The sequence below is a fragment of the Corvus cornix genome, chromosome 5 (assembly GCF_000738735.6).
Source record: "Corvus cornix cornix isolate S_Up_H32 chromosome 5, ASM73873v5, whole genome shotgun sequence".
Classification (NCBI taxonomy): Eukaryota; Metazoa; Chordata; class Aves; order Passeriformes; family Corvidae; genus Corvus; species Corvus cornix.
In genome coordinates this window covers 29,752,200-29,773,459 of record NC_046335.1, presented here as the reverse complement: position 1 = coordinate 29,773,459, position 21,260 = coordinate 29,752,200, and the positions used below count along the sequence as shown (strand labels likewise).

The 21,260-nt window shown below is 37.6% G+C and overlaps 1 protein-coding gene across 1 annotated transcript in view; it reads left to right on the top strand.

Annotated features, from left to right (window-relative positions):
- Window positions 1-1,777: 1,777 nt before the first annotated feature.
- AQR (aquarius intron-binding spliceosomal factor) overlaps window positions 1,778-21,260 on the top strand; it is a 52,337-nt gene continuing 32,854 nt past the window's right edge. The window contains exons 1-15 of the mRNA XM_039552115.1: window positions 1,778-2,199; window positions 3,108-3,164; window positions 3,985-4,025; window positions 5,014-5,049; window positions 7,188-7,308; window positions 8,597-8,737; window positions 10,352-10,420; window positions 10,897-10,997; window positions 11,622-11,698; window positions 12,919-12,983; window positions 14,861-14,977; window positions 16,463-16,576; window positions 17,357-17,460; window positions 18,155-18,257; window positions 19,310-19,430. Coding sequence (XP_039408049.1) covers window positions 1,951-2,199; window positions 3,108-3,164; window positions 3,985-4,025; window positions 5,014-5,049; window positions 7,188-7,308; window positions 8,597-8,737; window positions 10,352-10,420; window positions 10,897-10,997; window positions 11,622-11,698; window positions 12,919-12,983; window positions 14,861-14,977; window positions 16,463-16,576; window positions 17,357-17,460; window positions 18,155-18,257; window positions 19,310-19,430 — 1,516 coding nt within the window. The 5' untranslated portion in view covers window positions 1,778-1,950. The remainder of the gene's footprint in view (window positions 2,200-3,107; window positions 3,165-3,984; window positions 4,026-5,013; window positions 5,050-7,187; window positions 7,309-8,596; window positions 8,738-10,351; window positions 10,421-10,896; window positions 10,998-11,621; window positions 11,699-12,918; window positions 12,984-14,860; window positions 14,978-16,462; window positions 16,577-17,356; window positions 17,461-18,154; window positions 18,258-19,309; window positions 19,431-21,260) is intronic.

Here is a 21,260-nt window from a genome sequence, read left to right as displayed (position 1 = left end):
GCTTTTAAATAATACATGTCTTCATGAATGAATTAACAGGTTTTTGAAAGGAGTATTTGATTTTCTTGACATGTTAAACCAATGAGTATAGAAAGATGGAGAACTTCAGAGAAGGCTGCCGGGATGATGGGGTACAGGGTTTTATTTCTCCTCAATTACAAAGGAGTTTGGAGTGGAAAGTGTCAGATGTGCCTCCACCCTGGGGGAAACTGAGCATATAGGCATTCAAGAGACCAGTCTTAATAGACAGTTGTGAGCTGGGGTGAGATTCACAGATGGCGACAAAGGTACAACACTGGGTGTCATTATGCTTGGTCTCACCACAATTCTTTAAAGGTTCCCCTTCTCTTGAGGATGAAAGTAATGTATTTTTCCAAAACACTAATTTATACTTTTGCTACTCATTTGTAGTCCTACTGTCCCAGCACTCTCTAAATAAACAATACCCTGTACAGAGAAAAAATTAAGATATTATTTATAGGAAGGGGATCTTTATCACTTTATTTGACATTTTCACTGAGGGATGTGATCATATTGCCTAACATTAGGCATCTAATATTAGTTTCTGGTATCAGAAACTCCTTCAGAGAATGAGAGCACTTAGATTAGTTCTGATTTGCCCTTTGGAAGGACCTCTGTTGCCACATTGACCGTAGTGAGATTTAAGACAACTGACCTCCTCACTGGGACACACAAATGCCAAAAGTTAGCTAATGGGGAGTCTTCCTTGAGGTTTCATAGCTTTGATAACATATGGAAATTTGTGGGTTTTGACACAGGCCTGTTGATGCATCATAAGCAGGTGGTTTAGGTTAGCCTTGCAAGGCTGTTCTAGAAAACTTCCAAATTTTTTTACAAAAAATTTGCATTTGCCTCTCCTAATCGTCCCATTGTAACACAAATCAAACTTCTGGCTTCCATCTGAAAGCCAGTTTCAGCAGCTTTCCTATTTTCCGCCTATATTTATAGGTAATGAACTTACATTCCTTTGTCCTTTTTTTATCACTATTTTATGGCTTCAATTTCAATCCTTTTTATTTACAAAATTTGCTACTGGTACTTTTGTAACTTTTTCATTTTACTAGTTTTCATCTTTCTGGATCTTCTAAAGTAAAGGCATGCAGTAGGCATATTTATTTGAATGCAGCCATTGTCTGATCCTATTCAAGGTACTGTCATTACTTTTCCCATTCCCATTGTACATTCTAATTCAACTTCAAAAAGAATATTTAGTTTAACCTCTGCTTGAAGAAATGAAATGGAGATCACCTTGATATCAAAACAAAGGAGGTCATCTTCAAACAGACTTCAATGGGACCTGCCTGGAAGTTTAAAGTACTCAAGTGGCAGGTGCTGGATAATGAGCCCAGAAACAAAGCACAGTAACTTCCCCAGGGAGTCTGTTAATTTCCTCCTTAATTAATCTGTTTAGCAAATAGAAAGTTAATTGCAAACCATTCTAAAGCATTACCAAACTGTTGACTTCCTTGAGCATACAATTTTTCCATTGTACCTTTGCCTTTCCTCCACACATTTCAAGAGATTCACAGAGTATTCTGAGTTGGAAGCAACCCATAAGGATCATCTAGTCTAACTCTTAAGTAAATGGCCTTAATTACGGGCCTGTGGATCGGACAGAGCACTCACCCACGCTCGGGTCTCGGTGGCAACTGTTTGATGTTACAGAGAGCGTGTTTTTTTCCACGTTAGATGGACAGAAAGCTCTACCCTAAGTGATACATAAAACAGAAGGAGTCCTCCTAAGCGGATTTACTGGGCGTTGGAAGGCTGAATGTGGCAGCAACCCCGGAGCTGACAGCCTCCGTCACTTCTTCCCTCAGCCTTTCAACACTGACTCCTGAAGTCCCGCCGGCGGCAGCGGCGCTGCGGGGAGGGAGCGAGGCAGCGGCGCTGCGGGACGGCGCTGCAGCGGCACGGAGGGAGCAGCAGATGGCGCGGCCGCCGCCCCGCGGCCGCTCCGGCCCTCCCGGCCCCGGAAGCGCTCCCGGCTCCGCTGCTCCCCGGCCCGGAGATCCCTCCCTCGGCCTGTGCTGGGCTGGGAGCGCCGGGGGACAGCGGCCTGTGCCGGGCGGCTCCAGCGGCGGCACCATGGCGGTGGCCACGGCGGCGTCCTCGGCCCCGCCGAAGAAGATCGTGGCACCCACCGTGTCGCAGATCAACGCGGAGTACGTGACACAGGTAGGGCTGGCGGGGCCCCCGGGCCGCCTCTCCCGCGGCCGCAGCCGGGGCTCGAAGGGCTATTCCGGCCGCCTCAGGGTTTAAATAGCCTTTGTAGGCCGTGGGTGATGGGGAAGGGGTCTTGTTTGATCGTAATTGAAGAGAGATGTACGCCTCTGTCATGTACGAGAGGGTGTCCCCCCCCCCCCCCCCCCCCCGCGCTTTTACAAAGCGAGATCAACAAAGCAGCGCTACAAAACGCATCAGTGCAATACACTGTGCACTGCTAGGAGGCATGTTTTAACATGTGAAAAGCTACCGAGAGTTCCATGTTGCTGAAAGTTTTAAGTGATTTTCTACAAGTCGTCTTTTTTTTTCGTTTTGGTTTTTTTTTTTTTTTTCCCCTTGGAAATCTGCTTTCCTTCCCTTTCTAGAGCATAAAGAAGCTTGAATAAAGTTGCAGAGGAAGCGCTTGTCATCATTGCTCAGGAGTTTTGGTGAAGAGATGGCTACAGCAAACTGCTATACTTTCATATATAGCCTGTAGTTACTTGTCAGATTTCTCAAAGAAGCATAATCACTTGCCTTTGGAATTTACAGTTCCTGAAAGATGGTTTATTTTTGATGGATTTGTTAGATGTAACTTAAGAATAGAAAATGTTTGTTATATGCAATCTATGCATCTGAAATTTTTCCAGATAATCACATTTCTCTTGAAAGAGGTTTAGGCATAAAAGCCTTAAATGGTTGATAAGCATAGCTGTTAGAAAACATAATTTTGTTACTTGTAGTTAGCATAAGGTGAAATTAAGCAAGATACTAGTAAAATAAAGTTTGGGGATAGAATGTGCTGTAGAGATATTGTATCATTAACATGAAAATGTATGTATTTAACCTTTCTTTTTTCTTTTTTTTTTTTCCTTGTGCAGTTAGCAAATAAATACTGGGCTCCACATGTGAAGAAAACATTGTCTTTTGATGTAAAGGTAATTGGTTCTACTGAAATTTTGTTGGGATGTAAAAGAATGAGAATCAACTGTTCCCTGATGTTCCAATTTCCAGTGTTGCTTATTTTATATGAGAGTATAGGAGACTGCTTGGAAGGTCAACAGTTGCTTGAGACACTGTAATTTATTATGTATGTGTAGTTTATAAATGTAGGCACTGTCAGGAAGGTGTGCTATAGCATGCAGTTATTTTGTGTGCTGTTTGTCCAGTTTATTTTGGCCAAGAATTTACAAGGGCAAAAGACTTTTGAGCATCTCCTTTGAGGTTAAAAGATGCTTGACAGGGTTCTACTTTTAGAAATCAAACAAGGATGAAAGTTGCAGGTATTACTGAACTGTGTTCTTTCTAAAGGCTTCTTTGGTGACTTCCATCAGACAACTTTATTGCCATTCTGGTGGATATGTGCATTTTGAATGTTTAAAATTCGGCATGGTGTGTTTGGTTTTGTGTACTGCAGGGTACTTAAGTGTTGAGTTTCTTCTCCTTGTGGATGTTTGCCTGAATCTCCCTGTTTAGCCTCCCTTTACTCAGTCTTTTTGTAGTATTTGTAATGGAATTTGTCTGTGATTGTTAGAACTAGGATGTACATAAACAGCTGAACTACATCTTTATGTCATGTGATGTCATAGAGTTCCTATTGCAACTGATAGTGAAGATTCTTTCCATTTTTTTGGAAAAACTTGTTAAAATTATTTAAATAGCAGTAAGCAGAGAGTAACTAACTCAGATAAGATGTCTTAATGCATTTTGAATCACTTTAGCGGGTATATGAAATTCTCCTAAAATTTTTTTGCTTAGGTCATTGAAGATGTATATACAAAAGAAATTGTCAGGTCAAAGTAAGTACACCAGTTCCTTTCTCTTATTTACCACCATTCCAACATTATCCATATTGGAGTTGTTTCTAATGTTTGATAGAATGCTTTAAAACTCATCTATATGTTGAAAGCAGATGAAAATTACTCAAGTGCATTTAAGTAATTTAATCATTATGGTATTTCAAAGTCTGAATGTGGTAACAAGAGAATTCCTAAACCCATAAACCTTAAACGTGATGGTTGGACTTGGTATTTTTCAGTCCCTTTACCTGGTAGTCTGTTGTCTTTTATGTTGGTTTTGTCGTGGTGGTTATAGAAGGCTGATCCTTTCTTTTGTCACTAAGGAATGCAAAGGAAAAAAAAAAACTGTTGAGGAGTGCACTGCCTCTAGCTTCCTTCTCTGTTCTGGTTGCTGTTACCAGGTTCATGAAGGGAAAGCCTAGTTTCAATGAATTGAATTGTACTGTTAGATGGGGGAGGTGAATCCAAGATGCACTGCATTCTGCACCTTTGTGCACAGAAAAGAGTTGTAACTGTAGCTGGAGCTTTTTGGGGAAGATCAAGGGCTGCAGAGAATTCTCTGTATGAAGGCAATTAAGAATTTGTCATACAGAATCAAAGCAAACTTCTTTTTTCAGTCAGTCAGAAAAAATACCATTATGAACAGATTAAGTAGTAGTTTTCCAGGAGACACACTCAGCTTCTAGCAGTTTGTATCTTCAAGGCTGTTGGAAGTGGTGTCTTCATATTTAAAAGACCTACATGAATTCCTTTAAAATGTGAATTTAATTGCTTAATGAACATCTATGAGCCTTAGCTTCCACAGTGTTAGAGCAGTTGCTTCTACATTCAATTGCTATTGCATGGAAATGTCAGGACAGAAACAATTCCTGAGTGTTTCTACAAGTTTCCTTATGTAATGAAATAGGGGAAAATATAGCTATTTTCCATGCAGCTGTGTGTGGGAGGCTTTCTTTCCTGTGTTAATTGATTACTTTTTCCTTTTTAGGTTTGCGATTAGAAAGATAATGCTTCTTGAATTCAGGTAAGCTGATGGGAGAGGAATTTGGAGTTACTTGTTCATAGGAACCTGTAAAGATGAGAAGCAAATGCAGGGCAGTAAGACAGTTTGAAGGTAGTGTACTCATTCATACTTCATGAGGCCTTGAATTGTGTACTGAGGAAAATTAAGTGAGGAGAGCTTCATTTAAAGAGGAAATAATTCCATAAATGTAAGTTACGTCTCAGAGTGTCTTGTTTTATGATTCTCAATTTCTAGTCTAAGTGGAGCACTGAGAAAGAGAGTATGAATGAAAGAAGCGATGAACTTGGGTCTGTAATTTGGAATGTGCCATTAAGCCTTAAATCAGAACTCACTGAAATCAGAGAAGTTTTTGGATTAAGTCTCTTACTATGAGTCTAAAAATGAATTGTGCTGCAGCAGCGTCGTTAACATTTTCTTGTCTTGAAAAGAAATGGAAATCTGTTTAAACAGTTTAAAACTACAGACTTTCCTGGGAGAACTTTTAGAGTATGTCTGAAATGATGTAAATAAGTATTTGCAATATGCACGTATTTAAAAACACAGTATTTTATGTTCTGTTTGGCCATTTTATCTCTCAAACCTGAAGAACAAATACAATGAGATGTTTTTTGCTTGAGGTAGATTCTTTGTTTCAAAAAGGCTCAAGTCCATAAGTTAGTACCAGTAACTACAAAAGGACAAACTTCCCTTGGTTTTCTGCTTCTCAATTAGAAAAGGTGCGGAAGAGAAAACGTAAATTATGGTTTAGGGTTTGACGCTAACAGTGGCATGCAATGGACTTCTGGAATTTGTATGTCAGCAGTAGCACAGAGTTAGAGGTTCCTGTCCTTTCTGTGAAGATTCTTAATGTCATCAGCCTCTCATGTAACTGTAGTACTTTCTGGTCTATAGCCACATCTGCTGCCATTTGTCCTGTAACTAATTTTCTCTCCTTTCTTTGCTGTTCCCTACCCTTTCCCCACTTTGTCTGTTAAGCTCTTCTGTGTTTACCTTTGTGAGATTTTCCTGTCCTTCATTCTTGCTCATGAATGTTTATCTCACTTGGGGAATAATAGTATTTTTATTAAAACATATTAAAGTCTACTAGAATTCTAGGTGAAATGTTCTGTGGAGTTCTGTGGGTTTTTGGGGGATGTTTCCTCTTCCATTGCCAAATCCAAGCACCACCATCTCTGGCACTTGCCTTTTCTGAAACTATTGAATTACCTTACTGTACACACACAAGAGTTAGCTGGAAAAAATAAATAGGTAAAACTGAGCTGTCTCATGAGGGTCTAAATGAGTGTTAGAGCAGGCATTGAGAGGAAGGAATGGATGAGCAGCTTGTTTAGGAGGAAACAAAACTTTCTGGTGGCAGTTGATAAAATAGCACAGGGTGCGAGACTGGATTTAGGGATTGCCTGCTCAGATGTCGCTGTCTTGCACAGGAAATTAAAGGAGAGAGACAGTCCAAATAGCCTCTCATCTCTTAAGATCTAGTATCAAGAGTTTCATCTGTGAGTAATGGACAATACTAAAGAAGAAGAAATGCTCATTGCAAGGAAGCTGCAATGTTCCAGTGTCCAGCAATCTTTTTCACCTTGAAAATATTTAACCACGCCCTTAATATTCAAAGCTTTATTTTAGTTGCACAGTATGCACTGTTTTTATTGCCTTTATATGATTAGAAGCATGAAAGATGATGTCTAGATGATTCCTAAATTTTCACAAGAAAGATTATTTAGTAATACAGATACAGTTTTACAGTAGTTTTCCTTTGCATCTTATGCTTGGAAATGCTGAATATGACATTCTTTAGACAACTGAAATTTTTTCTTTTTTATTCTTTTGGAAAATCAACATGAATTTGTGTTACGAAATGATACGGACCTGTGGCTGCTTCTTGCACTTGAAAACCTGCTGGTGAATTTGTCTTCCTGATAAAAAACTCATTTGCCTCTTGTAGCAGTTACTGAGTCTAACAAGTTTTGCTTCAGTGACCTAGAGGAGAGGTAACTTGAGGAACTACTCACAAACTATGAAGATGGCTTTCAGGAGAAGGAGGGGAAAAAAAAACCTTGTGGATAACTGCTCTTTTAAATGAGTGACAGATTATGTGGGTGGCTGCAACTAATGAAATACTCTTTATCTCTTCACAGTCAGTACCTTGAAAATTACCTATGGATGAATTATTCTCCAGAGGTGTCCAGTAAGGCATATTTAATGTCAATCTGCTGTATGGTGAATGAGAAGTTCAGAGAGAATGTCCCTGCGTGGGAGGTAACTGATTCAATTGCAGCTAGAATTGACTTTGATCTGCAAGTTGCAGCTTTTACAGTGTGCTCACTTACAGTGACAGGAGGTAGAAGAGCTTGTAGTGTTAGAAGGAAATGGTGCCTCCACTGGAATATCTCATATGGTGTTTTAAACTTCGTGTTCTTTTTTGGAGAAAGGAATGGACAGGTGAAAAATTTCTTGATTCCTTCTGGTGTGGAAGTCCTTGGTTGTGCTCTGAGATGCTGAACATTATCACCAGCATTTGCTTTTTTTGGCATTGGACAGAAGTTGGGTATTTACAGAGAAATCCTTGCTCTAATATTGAAAGAAAAAAAGGATTTATGTATCTGTACATATAAAAGGGCACCACTGGAAGTCTAACGTATTACCCAATAATATCTTGCTTAAAGCATGGGAACACAGTTTTCTACCTTTTTTGCTTTATACTAAAATAATGTCTTCCTCTTCTTTTGTGTATATTGTTTGGTTGATTTTTTTGTTTGGGGCTATTTTTTTTGTAGGAATAGGTTTAGAAATTACTTGATGTTTCTACAAACAATCCAGGTTTCACAGGCTGCCTCAACACCATGGCCCTAGTTGTACATTGTATGCAGGCATTATTTCAGAAGCACACTTACTTCAATACGTGTGCCATTACTTGAGTGCTGGCAAAGCACAAAGGATTAATAACTTGCTCGTATGTGCTTTTCTTCTGTCATCTGTACTAGATACAAAATGACAGGTGCACGTTATGTTCCATGCAGCTTAGTTAAATTTGGTTTTGGTACATGACTGCCCTTGTAAAGGAACTGTTTTATCTTGGTGATTATTTAGTTTATCTTTTTCCTGCTGAGGTAGCTAAATGGAAGTTCCAGGACTATAATTGATCTCTGGTGGCTTTTACCGGTTCACTTTTTGCAGATCACCTAGAGCTGCCATAGTTTTGGCCAAAACCTACCTCTTATCTTCTGCGTGGGACATTTTACAGTACTTCTGTGCAGTCACTTGTTGAACATTCTCACAAGATTTCACTCGTGCTTCTTGGTCAGTTTGTCCTGCACATCACGTGTTAGACTATGCAGAAGGTATAAGGGGAGGATCCCTTGTCAGGATGATATCATTAGTCTGTTTTGCTTGTGCTGCCTGGTCAGAATAAATGAAAATGAGAAAAAGTAATCCCTTCTTTTATAGATTTAAATGGATTTAGAGAACTTAAGCTATGTTATGTAAATGAAGATTGAAATTATTTGTATCAACCAGACTCAAAATTACCTTCCTCTTCTATTCCTAGACATTCAAAAAAAGGCCAGAACACTTTCCTTTCTTTTTCAAATGCATACTGGAGGCATCGCTGGTTGAAAATGAGAGTGAGTACTCTCTGCATGAACAGACAGTCCTGCTGCTTTTCCTTGATCACTGCTTCAATAGTTTGGTATGTTAAAAGCAGCTGTAATATTTCCAGTGTGTTTATGCTGTTCTGTGTTCATAGCAGTTTAGTTTGAGCAATTTCTTCTTACAAGGCAGATGAAGCAAAATTCCAATTTAAGGAAAAGACAGTACTGGAGGGCTTTAACTCTCTGTTTTGACTCTTGCTTTAGCTTTCTCATCACGTTTGCTGTTCTCTGACTTAAGGTCATAGATGAGACTTGAAACTGGAGGATTGGCAGTTAGACAATTTAAAGACAGGATTTAATATACATTTTTGTATTGTATTAAAATTTGTTTTATATTAAAAATGATACTTTAAAATTTATGTATTTATGTTTGAAAAGGTGCTTTACATTTAAAAGCAGATTAGTTACTACTGTGCTCTTTTTAGTCTGCCTAGGAAATAGCACAAAAATTATTTCCATTACCTATTGAGAAACATGGTGGGGCTTTTATCACTTTTGAAACCAGGTTTAAATACAATTTTTATCTGCAGTTCTCCTGAGTTAATTTTAAGAAAGCATTGGACCAATTTGTGTTCTCAATCTATAGTTAAAACAGAGTTAAAGATCCTAAATAGCAAGCAGGAAGAATAATTTACAATTACCTGTTATATGATGCAGTGCTCTCTAACCTCTCTTGCTATTGGGCTTTTTCTTACTTACATTGCACATGGGATGTATTATTGGGTCAGCACAAATAAAAAAATTATCTTTCAGACAAAACAACTTAGAAAGTGTATTACTTGATTTTGGGATTAGGAGTGATTATGGGAGCCAGTAATCATCTTGAGCTTTATGTGTATAGTTTATTGAGGTAGTGTTTTTCTGTAGTGGCCATGGTACAATGCATCTTCATTTTAAATAGTTTGATAGTGACTACAGAATCGTTCTTGTGGAGCACATTTCTAATACAACAAGGTAGGGAAGCCAGTGGAAATGTGCCTGTAAAAGCACACTTTTTAGAAGCTGTCCTTCTCTGTGAAAGGCAGATTGGAATAATCACAGTAGTGTTCTAGGGGAAGAGCACTGAAGTTTGAAGTTTCAGAATGCTGAGAATGGAGTATTTGTCCATGAAGACAAGTATACTTAAGATGTTAATTGAAATTTTTCATTAGTTCAGGAAAGAAGGAAACCTTGTGGATCCAAATCACAGGCAGAACTGGGGAGAGCACATTTGAACTGACATGGAGAAAATTATTTGTTTCAGAGAATGGGAAGAGTGTAGAAAAAGTGAGAGAAACTTGATAAATTCAGGGCTATGAGAGAGAAAGAATAGATTAAAAACAAGAAGAGAAAGCATGGTAGGAAAGCTGAGTTCAAGAATAAGAAATGACTGAAGAAGGAACATCAGTTCTCAGCAGCTTTTGTGCTAAAAATACTTGAATGGATAGGACCCCTGGTGAAGTATTAAGAACTGACAGACTCTATGAAAAGAACCTAAAACACAAAGGTGTTAGTCTGTAGTGCAGTTTCCTGTTAGGAAATTGTGAAATCTAATAGAACCATATAAATATTTTTGTCAGATGGTGATGTAAATTGATGTATTTTGTAAGACAGGCATATCAGAAAACATAAGAATGTTTTAAAAATTTTTTTCATCTGTAACTTTCTAACAGGAAGTGGATTTGATCAGAGGTCAGGTGCAGCAGCTCATTTCCTTACCAATGTGGATGGCTCTACAACCTGTAAGCATAACACTGTTAACTGGCAGAGCAGTTTTCTAGGCATTATCCAAGTCGCGTAAAGTAAATTCTTATGGAATACTGTTAAGGAACTCTTACAGCATTGCTCTAATATTTATTGCATTGAAAAATTATATTTTGGTGTGCTTTGTTAAATTCTTTCTTGTTTGTTGCAAATTTCCATATGTTTTGTGTAATTTTTCATAAAAATGAGCTTTGTTGTTTATAATTTCTTCAAGCTGTAATTTGTAGACAAGGCCAGGAGGTCACAGAGAGGCAGTGGAGTTGACATCTAGTCATGGCTGGACTCTCTAGCATTATTACATTTTTGTTTTACAGTGATACTTACTGAGAATAGCCAGACTGCTCTTTATTTCAGTTTGTTATATATTTTTTCTTTTTAATAAAAAGACTGGACTGTATTTTTATCTCATGGAAACAAGGCTTCTTGGTGACTGAATAACATTTTAACATTTCAGAATCGACTGGAACAAGAGTTGAAAAAGACACCAAAACTAAGAAAATTCTGGAATCTAATTAAGAAAAATGATGCAAAAATGGATGAAGAGTCAAGAATGCAGTATGTTACAGAAACCTTTTTTCCTTAATGCATTCATTGTGTTTCAGCTAAAATAAATTGTTTCAATTAAAAAAGTGGTTTTTAGCAATCCTGTGGCAAGTAAGGATTAATCATATATGGGCCTCCTGGAAGCTGTTTAGTTTTTCAGTAGTCTTTATGAAAAGTACTATTTAGAACTTTATATTTTATTTGATCAGTGAATTTGTGGTATCAAATCTTAGAGCTACAATATTCATGTAGCTGCTCACTTTTTTTCATGACCATTAACAAATGTATAGGTATACAGCTTATGCAAGTATTTCAAGAAATCTGTGTCTATCTCACCAAATTAAATGTTCCAATGCCTTTGTGTTGCATTGTGGTAAGGTGTAGGAGGAGACATACTTCTCTTTGACACAGTAGGAAGCATGGGTTGTTAATCAGTTTCTGTGCCTAATAATTTTAATCTGTCTGCCTGAGTGCAGAGAGAAAAGTTATAATCTAAACAATTTAGGTGTGTTTCAAAGCAACCTACTACCATTATGTAAATTTTGAAGCAGCTAACTTTGTATTAGTGAAAGCTACAATATACTTCTAGTCTGCATTTAGGGTGTATTAATTCTATTGTCATATGTCCAATTTTAGAGCATATCGAGAAAGAAGATTTCTTTCACAGCTCATTCAGAAATTCATTTCTGTTCTAAAGTCAATACCTGTCTCAGGTAACTGTGATTCTTACGTTACTTTGTTATCTGGTAATCTGTTGCTGAAGCAGCTAGTCCTCGGGATATCAGCCTGAGGCTGAGGACCTTACTCAGTTGGGGCTTGTAGTGAAATCTGTGCTTGTCTGCATGGATCTCACATCAAAATTAATATTCAAATCTGTATATACTTTGAAGATGAAACAGCAAAAAACTACTTTAAACTTCCTTCTGTTCAGTATGTACTTAGTAAAAACATTATTTCTGAGAACTGATATCTTTATTGTGTGCTTAGAGCCTTAAAGCATTAAAGCATTTCATACATACTTAGATGCCATGTTAAATAGGTGGTATAAATGCATATCATAAGGCTCTGTCTGTTCATACCGTTGATTTACAGTAAGAACAAAAGCCTAAGTGAAGTAAAATTCTGTAAAATTTGATTGTTCTTGACTCATTGTGACAAGCAAAATTGTCTGCTTGCCTGATTTAGAAAGGAAAAAAGTGCTTGTAGAGGAAGGTGTTAGCCTTTTAACAGAAAAGGGTTATTATGCTCTAAGCACAGCACAGTTTGGGTGAAATCAGTTCCCGGAGTTTTGTTTTTGCTGTTAAACTCTTAGCAAACTTCAGCTCTTACCTGAGCCGTAAGGGTAAATTTTGTGTAATGTGGCTTCCTCAGAAAGAATACCTATCCTATGTTTTCTAATTATGCTAGACCTGTTTTTGGGAATGTGTGAATTACTTGGGCCACATTTACTTCAACAGTTCTTTGGGGGCTGTAAGAATTAGATAGTTGTTAAAGGAGACTTAGTGTGTGTTTTGACATGCTTGTAAAGGCCCCTTAGTAGTCACCACTTTGACCTTTGAATATGGTCAAAGCCTTTTGCACACATCTTGTTTACAGCTTTTAAAAATATATTTTTCAGTACATGGCATTAGAAGTTCTTAATAAGCATAGTGGGCCAATGATACTTCATGGAAGTGAGCATTTTTGCCTGTTACATTCAAGGTTTTTCAACGTTGATAAAGTCACTCCTGAGATTCTGATTCTATTAATACTTCTATTTCTATTTTGAATATAAGAAAGGATTGTTTTAGAAAGAGAAGAATGTTTTGATTAGCTTTTAACAAGATTAAAATTAATACCATTATATTTGTAGCATTTAATTTTTAAAGAATTTTGCTAGTGTAAATGTATTGTGATGAGAATCAATTTTAGATTTTTAATTTTTTTTATCTAGGTCCTATTTCTATGGACAAAGTTCATTATTGTGAGAGGTTTATTGAACTCATGCTAGACCTTGAGGTAAGTTATTAAATTGATTCAGCCAGTTTCCAGGTGTACTTTTCTAGGGTTTAAGTGCATAAAGTAATTATTACAGTCTTATTCCAAATAGGAGGTGGTTATGTCACAGCTGTGCACATGGTTGTTTAATAGTGATTTTCCATCTGTAAATAGGAGGTTGTAGCATTGCATCCATATTGGGAACTGGCCAGCAATGTTGATAAGCCACATGAATTCTTAGACAAAGCTAGGATCCTAAAGTGTTCAGTGAAGGGGATTTAATTGGAATAGTGGTAATAATACTGGGAATTTCTGAAAATGTGTGATGATTTAATCTGGTAGGAATAATTCAGAATTATTCTTCCCAGTGCATAACAGATCACTTAAAGTGTCTTTTGTGTTACTGGGTTAAATCCCAGAAAGCAGCACTAGTTCTGAAATGCAAGCTATTGCCTTTTGACTAGAGTTCATTGTTTTGAAGTACCAGGTCTGGTGAGCTGCAGTTTGTTACAGAGTAATGAGGAGTGGAGCAAGGTTTTGTGAAATTTTTCAGCAGATACCAGGGAAGTGAGACAATTTTAAGCACCCCAGTATCAGTATTAAATGTAAAAGACATTCATTTACAATTTCTTTTGTGAGTAATTATTTATTTAGAGTAACTTCAGATTCAGAAGGCATTCTGAAATAAGACAGAGTTTTCTGAAAGAGTATCACAGGGAACTTTAAAATGGCTTTATGGTGAATTTCTGCAGGCTAACTCTGTTAAATTGCTTAAGTAGTCTGTGCTTGTAGTTGAAATAGAATGAATAAATTAGAGCTTGCTGTCTTATGCATGTAATATACTCTGATAAGAGAAAATAGGTTGGAAGGTGAACTAAAGTCTGTCTGACTTAGTCAGAATGTTCAGAAGCAGCACGTTTAATATTGGTTCTCTCTAGGTACTACAGAAGGGTTAGAATTCAGACAGGTTATAAGTCTGTTTAAGTGACTGGAACAAGCAAATGAGAAATTAGCTGTAAATCCAAGTATTTTTGCCTATGTAGCATGTACTGTGTTAATGGGCCCTTCTTGTGTTGAACCCTTTTTCAGAATATTACTGTTTCATATTAAAGTGCTTACACTGCCATCAGAACTGGTAATTTGGTAATTTGAAAGTAATGATTGAATGGAGAGTTCTTACGGTTTTATGAGTTTGTTTTTGTAATTATTGTGCAGAACAATCAACATTTTCTACTTTTATTTTCTCATCTTAGTTCTGAGCATCGTGCTGATGCATTTTGGCTTTCTAAATTCCGTCTGTAGAGAACAACTAATTTTTCTCTTAAATTGTTGTGGTCTATTACTGTACGCTGTTCAACAGTTGCTACATACAGCAGTTTAAGCTATTTACATTCAGAAGAAAAGATCTCTGTTTTGTTGTTATTGAAGATTTGAAAAATACTTGAGTATTTTATTTCTATTTAGAAGAAACAGTTGGCAATTGTGAGGAAGACAAGCTTAAAATTCATTAAAGTAGTGTAGAAAACAGACATTTAAAACAATGCAGAAGGAGTTTGACATATCATTTGTAGCACACAATCATTATGTAGACACTTAGTAGTAGAATAACTAGTTTATTTAATTTCCTTTTTTCCTGGCAGGGTAAATTCTCACTAATGGCAAGTTCATGCCATGTTCCCAGTTACGTAAAGGACTGTGTTCATAGCAGCTTACCTGCATAAACCCAGTGTCTTGGCATACCTAAATGCTGCTTTAATACCTCTGTTAGGGTATTAGATATGCAAATAACTGCTGCAATCTATTTTAATATGCCTTCTTGAAATGGAAAATTCTGAGAAGCCAGGATTTCTTGCCTTTTTGAAGAGTTGCTTGTATTAACGTGAGGTTATTTACCACAGGCTTTGCTTCCCACACGGCGCTGGTTTAATACAGTGTTGGATGACTCCCATCTTGTTGTTCACTGTTACCTGTCTAGTCTCGCTAAAAGAGAGAAAGAGGGTCATCTCTTCTGCCAGGTGAGATACAAAGTTTTTGAAAAGAACTTTCTTGTTCCCTTTGTTTCTGAATGCTGCAGTTGTTCTGCTTTTTATTTGTTTGTTAAAGATAGGCTTTTTCTTTGGATGCAAACTACATGTTTATTTAATATTTCACACAGTAGTTCTTTCTTACGTGTACCTGTGTGACTGCTCTTACATTTCATGGAATCATAGGATGGCTTAGGTTGGAATGGACCTTAAAGATCATCCATTTCCAAGCCCCCTGCCATGGACAGGGACACCTTCTACTAGACCAGCTTACTCAGAGTTCTGTCCAGCCTGGTCATGTACACCTCCAGGGATGGGCCATCCACAGTCTCTGTGGGCAACCAGTTCCACTGCCTCACCACCCTCACAGTAAAAAATTTCATCCTGCTATCTAATCTAAACCTGCCCTCCTTCAGTTTAAGCCCATTTCCTCTGGTCCTATCACTACATGTCCTGTGAATAGTCCTTATCCATCCTTCTTGTAGCTCCCTTTAGGTACTGTAAAGGCTGTTGTAAGGTCTCCCTGGAGCCTTCTCTTCTCCAGGCTGAACAGTCTTAACTCTCAGCCAGTTGTTACAGAAGAGGTGCTCTAGTCTTATAGTAAGCTCCTCTGGAGATTTTCCAACAAGTCCACGGGGTTTTTTTGTGTTGGAAACCCCAGGGCTGGACATGGTACTCCAGATGGGGTCTCACAAAAGCAGAGTAATATTTCTGCTTCTGTTTTTGAGAAGTTCTTAAAAGTACAAGCTAGAAAGCAGTGCGGCTTCTGGCATGCTTTACCACACACATAGCAGAAGTTGTCACCACTGCATTCTTCTCTTGTTCATTTTGACTTCACACTGTTCTGCAGTGCAGCTGTTTCTCACTCCTGTCCTTCAGGTTACTCACTCATAGCTAGTATATTGTTTTCTTACAGCAGGATCTGAAGATCTGTCCCCTTTCCTGCATGTCAGCTGCTTTTCCTGCTGCTTGCTGTCCCCCATTTCTGGCATTTGTTCATTTTCTCTGAGGGTCAGTATTGATGGAACACAAAGCCAGCAGCACATCTGAATAATTTTCTTCCTCCAAGTTAAATAATCCCATTGAAAGGTAGGATGAATTTCAGAGCTGCCATCAGAGAGGGCAGAAGGCTGCAGGACCTCTCCCTTTTGGTAGCAGCAAGCCATAAGTTGGGTTCAGTGACAGCCTCTGGCTAAGATCACCTTACTGTGATTCATTTCAGTTTCAAGTACTGGTATATCAAGAAACCATATTGCTTGTGGACTATACTGCAATTTTGCTGGCTTGCAGATGAAATACCTGACAAATTCTTTTGTGCATCAGCCATGTATAAAATGTAGATACCACTACTTAGTCCATTTCTTCTAGGACTTTGAGGAGTTTTTGTTTGTGCATTTGTCCTCTTAAATTGTGTTTTTGTTTGTGTTTGGGTGTCTCTTATTGTTAATCTACTAATTTAGATTGATGATGTCTCAGCTTTTAGATATGCTCAAATTCTACACTGGCTTTGAAATCAATGATCAGACTGGAAATGCTTTGACAGAGAATGAGATGACCACAATTCACTATGACAGAATTACTTCTCTACAGGTAAGTAGAGGATAAAGTGCTTAGGAGAGACAGAGGGATTGGTTTTGCTGTTCTAGTCTAATTTGCATCTGGAATAGGCATGAGGTTGTTTCCTAAATGAAACCCCTTATTTTCCCTGTTGAGTTACAGAAAAAGCTTTAGCTTGACTGCCTGTACCATACTGAAGACATGTAGCACCTCAGTGTGGCAGATGTGACTATGAGGAAATAATATGCTCTACCAAAACATCAGCATTTTGGACCTTGTGTTACCAAAAATAATGGTTCCTGTTAAGTCTGTTAAGAAGGGAAAGCAGGATGCTGTAGGACCCTGTGGTGATGCAGTAGGTGGCAGCATTTCCTCAAGATCACTGTGCACGTGTGCCAGCAGTGGTCCCTTGTACGAAAGAGACAAAGTAAATTCACACATGCTTGTTAGAATTGTTCCCATCAGTTTTAACAGAACAGTTCAAGGAAGCATGGTTAAGTTAAACTTGTTCCTTGCCTTTCTTAGTTGCTGCAAAGCTACATATCTGCTCCCTTATGTTTTATTTTAATGACAACAAATGCTGGTAGAAGGGTGTATAAGAAAGATACTGTGTCAGAAGTCCAGGATAACAAATAGATGGTGTTAAGAAAAATGGAGATTTAATCTGGCTTGTATTTCTATTCTGGTAGGGTTCATGGAATAGTGCATGTTATAAATCAGAAGAAGCTATGCTTTTTTCTAAATATTTAAACTGTTATTAAATTGTTTCATTAATGTGCTTACATCCAGTTTTCATGCATGGGTCTTTTGTAGAGAGCAGCATTTGCACATTTCCCAGAGTTATATGACTTTGCACTCTCAAATGTAGCTGCAGTAGATACCCGTGATGCACTGGTGAAGTTATTTGGACCTCTTAGGTAAGTTACCAAATTGAAACTGAAATTCTTGGTTCTCAGTATGATTAAATTTAACAAATTTCCAGCCCTTTTACTTCCTGACTTCTCATGTGCGTTCTCACGTGGCTTACCAGTTCCTTCTGACTTGTCACAGTGCCTTTACATATGCTAAAATAGGGAGACAGGGAGAGTTTGGGTTCACTAGAAGTGACAGATAACTTTATTTTTCTTTTATTCTTATGAATGTAAGAAAGTATTAATTTTCTGTAAAATAAGTTAGCTGCTTACAGCAGTTGTAGCAGTAATTAACTTGTAGTAGTTAACCTCTAATTTATTTATTTTTTTTTACTCTGTTCTGTAGAAGAACTACAACAGAAATCATGAAAGCATGCCACTGTACTAACTGTACTATATTGTAGATGCTGTGAGTAAAGGATAGCAGTATGGTATTTTGACAGTGTGTGCTTTGTTGTTTGGTTCTGTGTCAGGTCTTGAAACAATAAAAAATATTCATCCCTTGCCATGTTTGTTGTAGGTGTGAGGTTCAGCTTACACCTTATGCACAAACTTCACTTAAAAGACCGACCCGTAATTGTTTGTCTCTGGTCAAAAGAGACAGCTGGAATTTTCTTTAGGGAAAAAGAAGCTGCCGTGCGTGCTGTCTCTTTCTGGTTTCAGTGTGACAGGGGCTTTTCTTTGTCCTTTCGCTGTGCAGCTCCAACGTTCTCCACCAGGTGGCGTCGTACCTGTGCCTGCTGCCGCCCCTGGCCGAGGGCGAGGACACGAGCCACGACAAGGAGTTCCTGCTGGAATTGCTGGTAAAGACAGGCTTCGTGCTGCTGGTGCTTCTTCTGTTGGAAGCTCAAGGCATAGCTACATCCAGCGACTACAGTGCAGTAAAGTAGCCATTTAGGATGTTTTGCTGAACTACCTATGAACCACATCCGTGTTATAGCAGTAATTGGCATATACTAAGATGGGGTTTAAAACCATATAAATTGTTTGAAAATGCCTATTCGTAATTGTAGTTTCCTTGAGAAACTAATGTGTGGGTTTTTTGGTGTAATTGTAAAGGTCAATAAGGAGAGTCTTGGCAATGGTTTTGAGTTCTTCTGAAAAAGTTTTTGTTCTTAATTCAGGAACCTTTTTTGTCTCATTTAAAAACAAAAAAATTGCTAAAGTAGATCTAGATATTCAGTACCTACTTGGGCCTCAAACCAATTTGAAATATTGTTTGATGCATGCCGTGTTTTTTTGGATATTCAAGGTATACCAATATTACTGTAGCCTTTTAATCTGATGTCAGTATTAGAATAGCATAGCTGTTTTTTAAAATCTCTTTCATAAGCATGTTTTGTGGTTGTTGATTTCTTGAAAAGCTGTTCATGTAGTTTTCTAAGGTTAAGAGGCCTATGGATGCCATGGAAAGATACTTGTTCAGATAACATATCATAGTATTGGATAGATTTCTTTTGTGTCCCGAAGAGGAAACTAAAGACTGTTACTGAATGAGCACTGTTAGTTAGATACTGACCATATGTTTAATGGAAAGTAAAATAAGTTTTATTTGAAGTTGATTGTCTGCTGAGCCTTGACTGAAAATTTTCAGTTCTGTTGTGCCATTTTTGGTCTGCTGAATAGCCAGATGATTGTTTGATTCTAGTACTCTGACCAGTGGTTGGATTATGTGTTTGTTCATCTTCTGATGTCACTGTGTGCGTTTAGTTATATTAAAATTTTTAATTAAAAAATATTGATGGAGAAAGTGCAAGTGACCACCAGTAGTCTTATGAATTAATGTCTATGTTTCAAAAACATCTCTGTTGTTCCTTTTTGACTTAGAGAAGTTTGGAATGCTTCCTTTCTTTAGGTTTCCCGTCATGAGCGACGAATATCTCAAATTCAGCAACTCAACCAGATGCCTCTGTATCCCACGGAGAAGATTATTTGGGATGAAAATATTGTACCAACTGAATATTACTCTGGAGAAGGTATGATTAGTAGTTCAGCAAATGTTGAACAGAACAGTAAATGCTGCGATAAAAAAAGGAGTTCTGTTGTATTATGTTTATTCTGTCCAAGAAACTTACACACGGTACTTTGGCATCTTTCAGTATCTTAGAGTGAGATCAAGGGGGCTTTTTCAGTTATGAATCAGGAACTCTTGAGATTAAATTGTTGGCAAATACATAGTGGATTTAAAGAAAAATCCAAAAATCTATTTTTACACAAAGGTGTTTATTTGCTTCTGGATAGCAGATGTGCTGTACTACCAGGTGAGGCACAGGTAAGGTGAAAAAGGTTGGAAACAGCAGAAGAAAAGCTGTTGTCCATGCTTTGCGCTGAATTATGTTCAAGAAAGCCTTTCTAAATAGGAGAGGGGGGAAGGGTGGTAGTGGGAGGAAATTAACACTACTTTTCTAACTTCAGTTTCAGGGTAAAAGTACATGCAGTCACTGAAAGGTGGCTACTTTGAGAACCTAATGTGCTCATGATCAAGGAAGCAAACTGCTGGTATTGTAAACAGGAAACGTGTAATTTTAAGGTTTGCAATAAACAGCATGTGTATTTTTGTCTAGCTACTGTTAAAAACTGTTGTTTTAATATAGATCATGAGAAATTTTATTAGAAATGTGAAAAATTTAATTTGGAATGTGGAAATTTCAAATAGCAACGCTTATCTACAAAGATTAGTATAAAGTTTGTTTTGGGTTTCAGCAGTGAGTATTCCATACCCTTCTCCATGTAGTTTTGATTTAGAGGGGTTTTTTTGTGTAGGTATAAGCTGTAAGTTCAGCTGCTTAGCGTAAATCAGTCATTTTGGATAAATTCTCTGTGAAACAAGTATTAATGAAAGAGATGACCACTTTAGATAGGCAGGGTTAGAGGCAACAAAGGATCTTTTTCTGAACAAGATATGATACAAAGGTCATCTAGAGATCTGCCCAAGAAGAGGAAAAGGTATTTTTCTTTAGTGTGATGCAATTAGTTAAAAGCTGATTCAAATTCTTGTAAAGGCCTGCTGATGATGTTTAATCCTTAAAAAAAAGGCAACAAAGAAGAGACTGCACTTCCCCAAAAAAACCCCAAACCAAAATAAAGTAAAAAAACCCTAAACCAGGGAGATTGCTGTAATTTCTAGGAAATTAATATATAAACCAAGTCTTTTTTTTTAATTTTCTTTTTTGTTTCAGTGAACAGCACATAGGTTATTCTAATGCTCTGAAACATTCAGGTTCTTAAATGCAGGTCAAGGCAGCTTTACTGTCGTTCATCCTGGATTGGGAGGCTGAGTTCTGTGTGCTGTGTGGTTATGTTTGATTAGCCAAATATATTAATGGCAATATATGGGTTACAGTGGGGGAGGGAAGGGGGGGCAGGAGGAGAAAGTAGCTCATCATACCTGTTTTGTGACTTTTTAATAATGCATTAAAGAAATTCTGTTCTTGATGAAATGTAATTTTGTTAAGTAACGCTGGTTGCTAGTGGAAACATTTCCGCCTGTGTTGAATGCTTTTGCAGTTAGGATATTGATGGTGCTGTTGTGAAGTATTTCTTTTGCTGTCAGACTGTTACAAGTATTTTTTTCTATTTTGCTTCTCTTAGTTTAGTTTACACCTTTTCTTTTTAATCTCCATGTATTCTCCTGCCGTGGTTTCAAACAAGACAGTGTTGGTTTTGTGGTCTTTAAGGGGTTTTTTTGTGTTCTTAAAAGTAGCTAAATTAGCTTGGTCTAAAACTTATGTAAGAGTAATTTAACCCAAGAAGGATAGGAGTATTGTTTCTATTTTCTTTTAGAAAATGAGGGAAGAAGAACATCT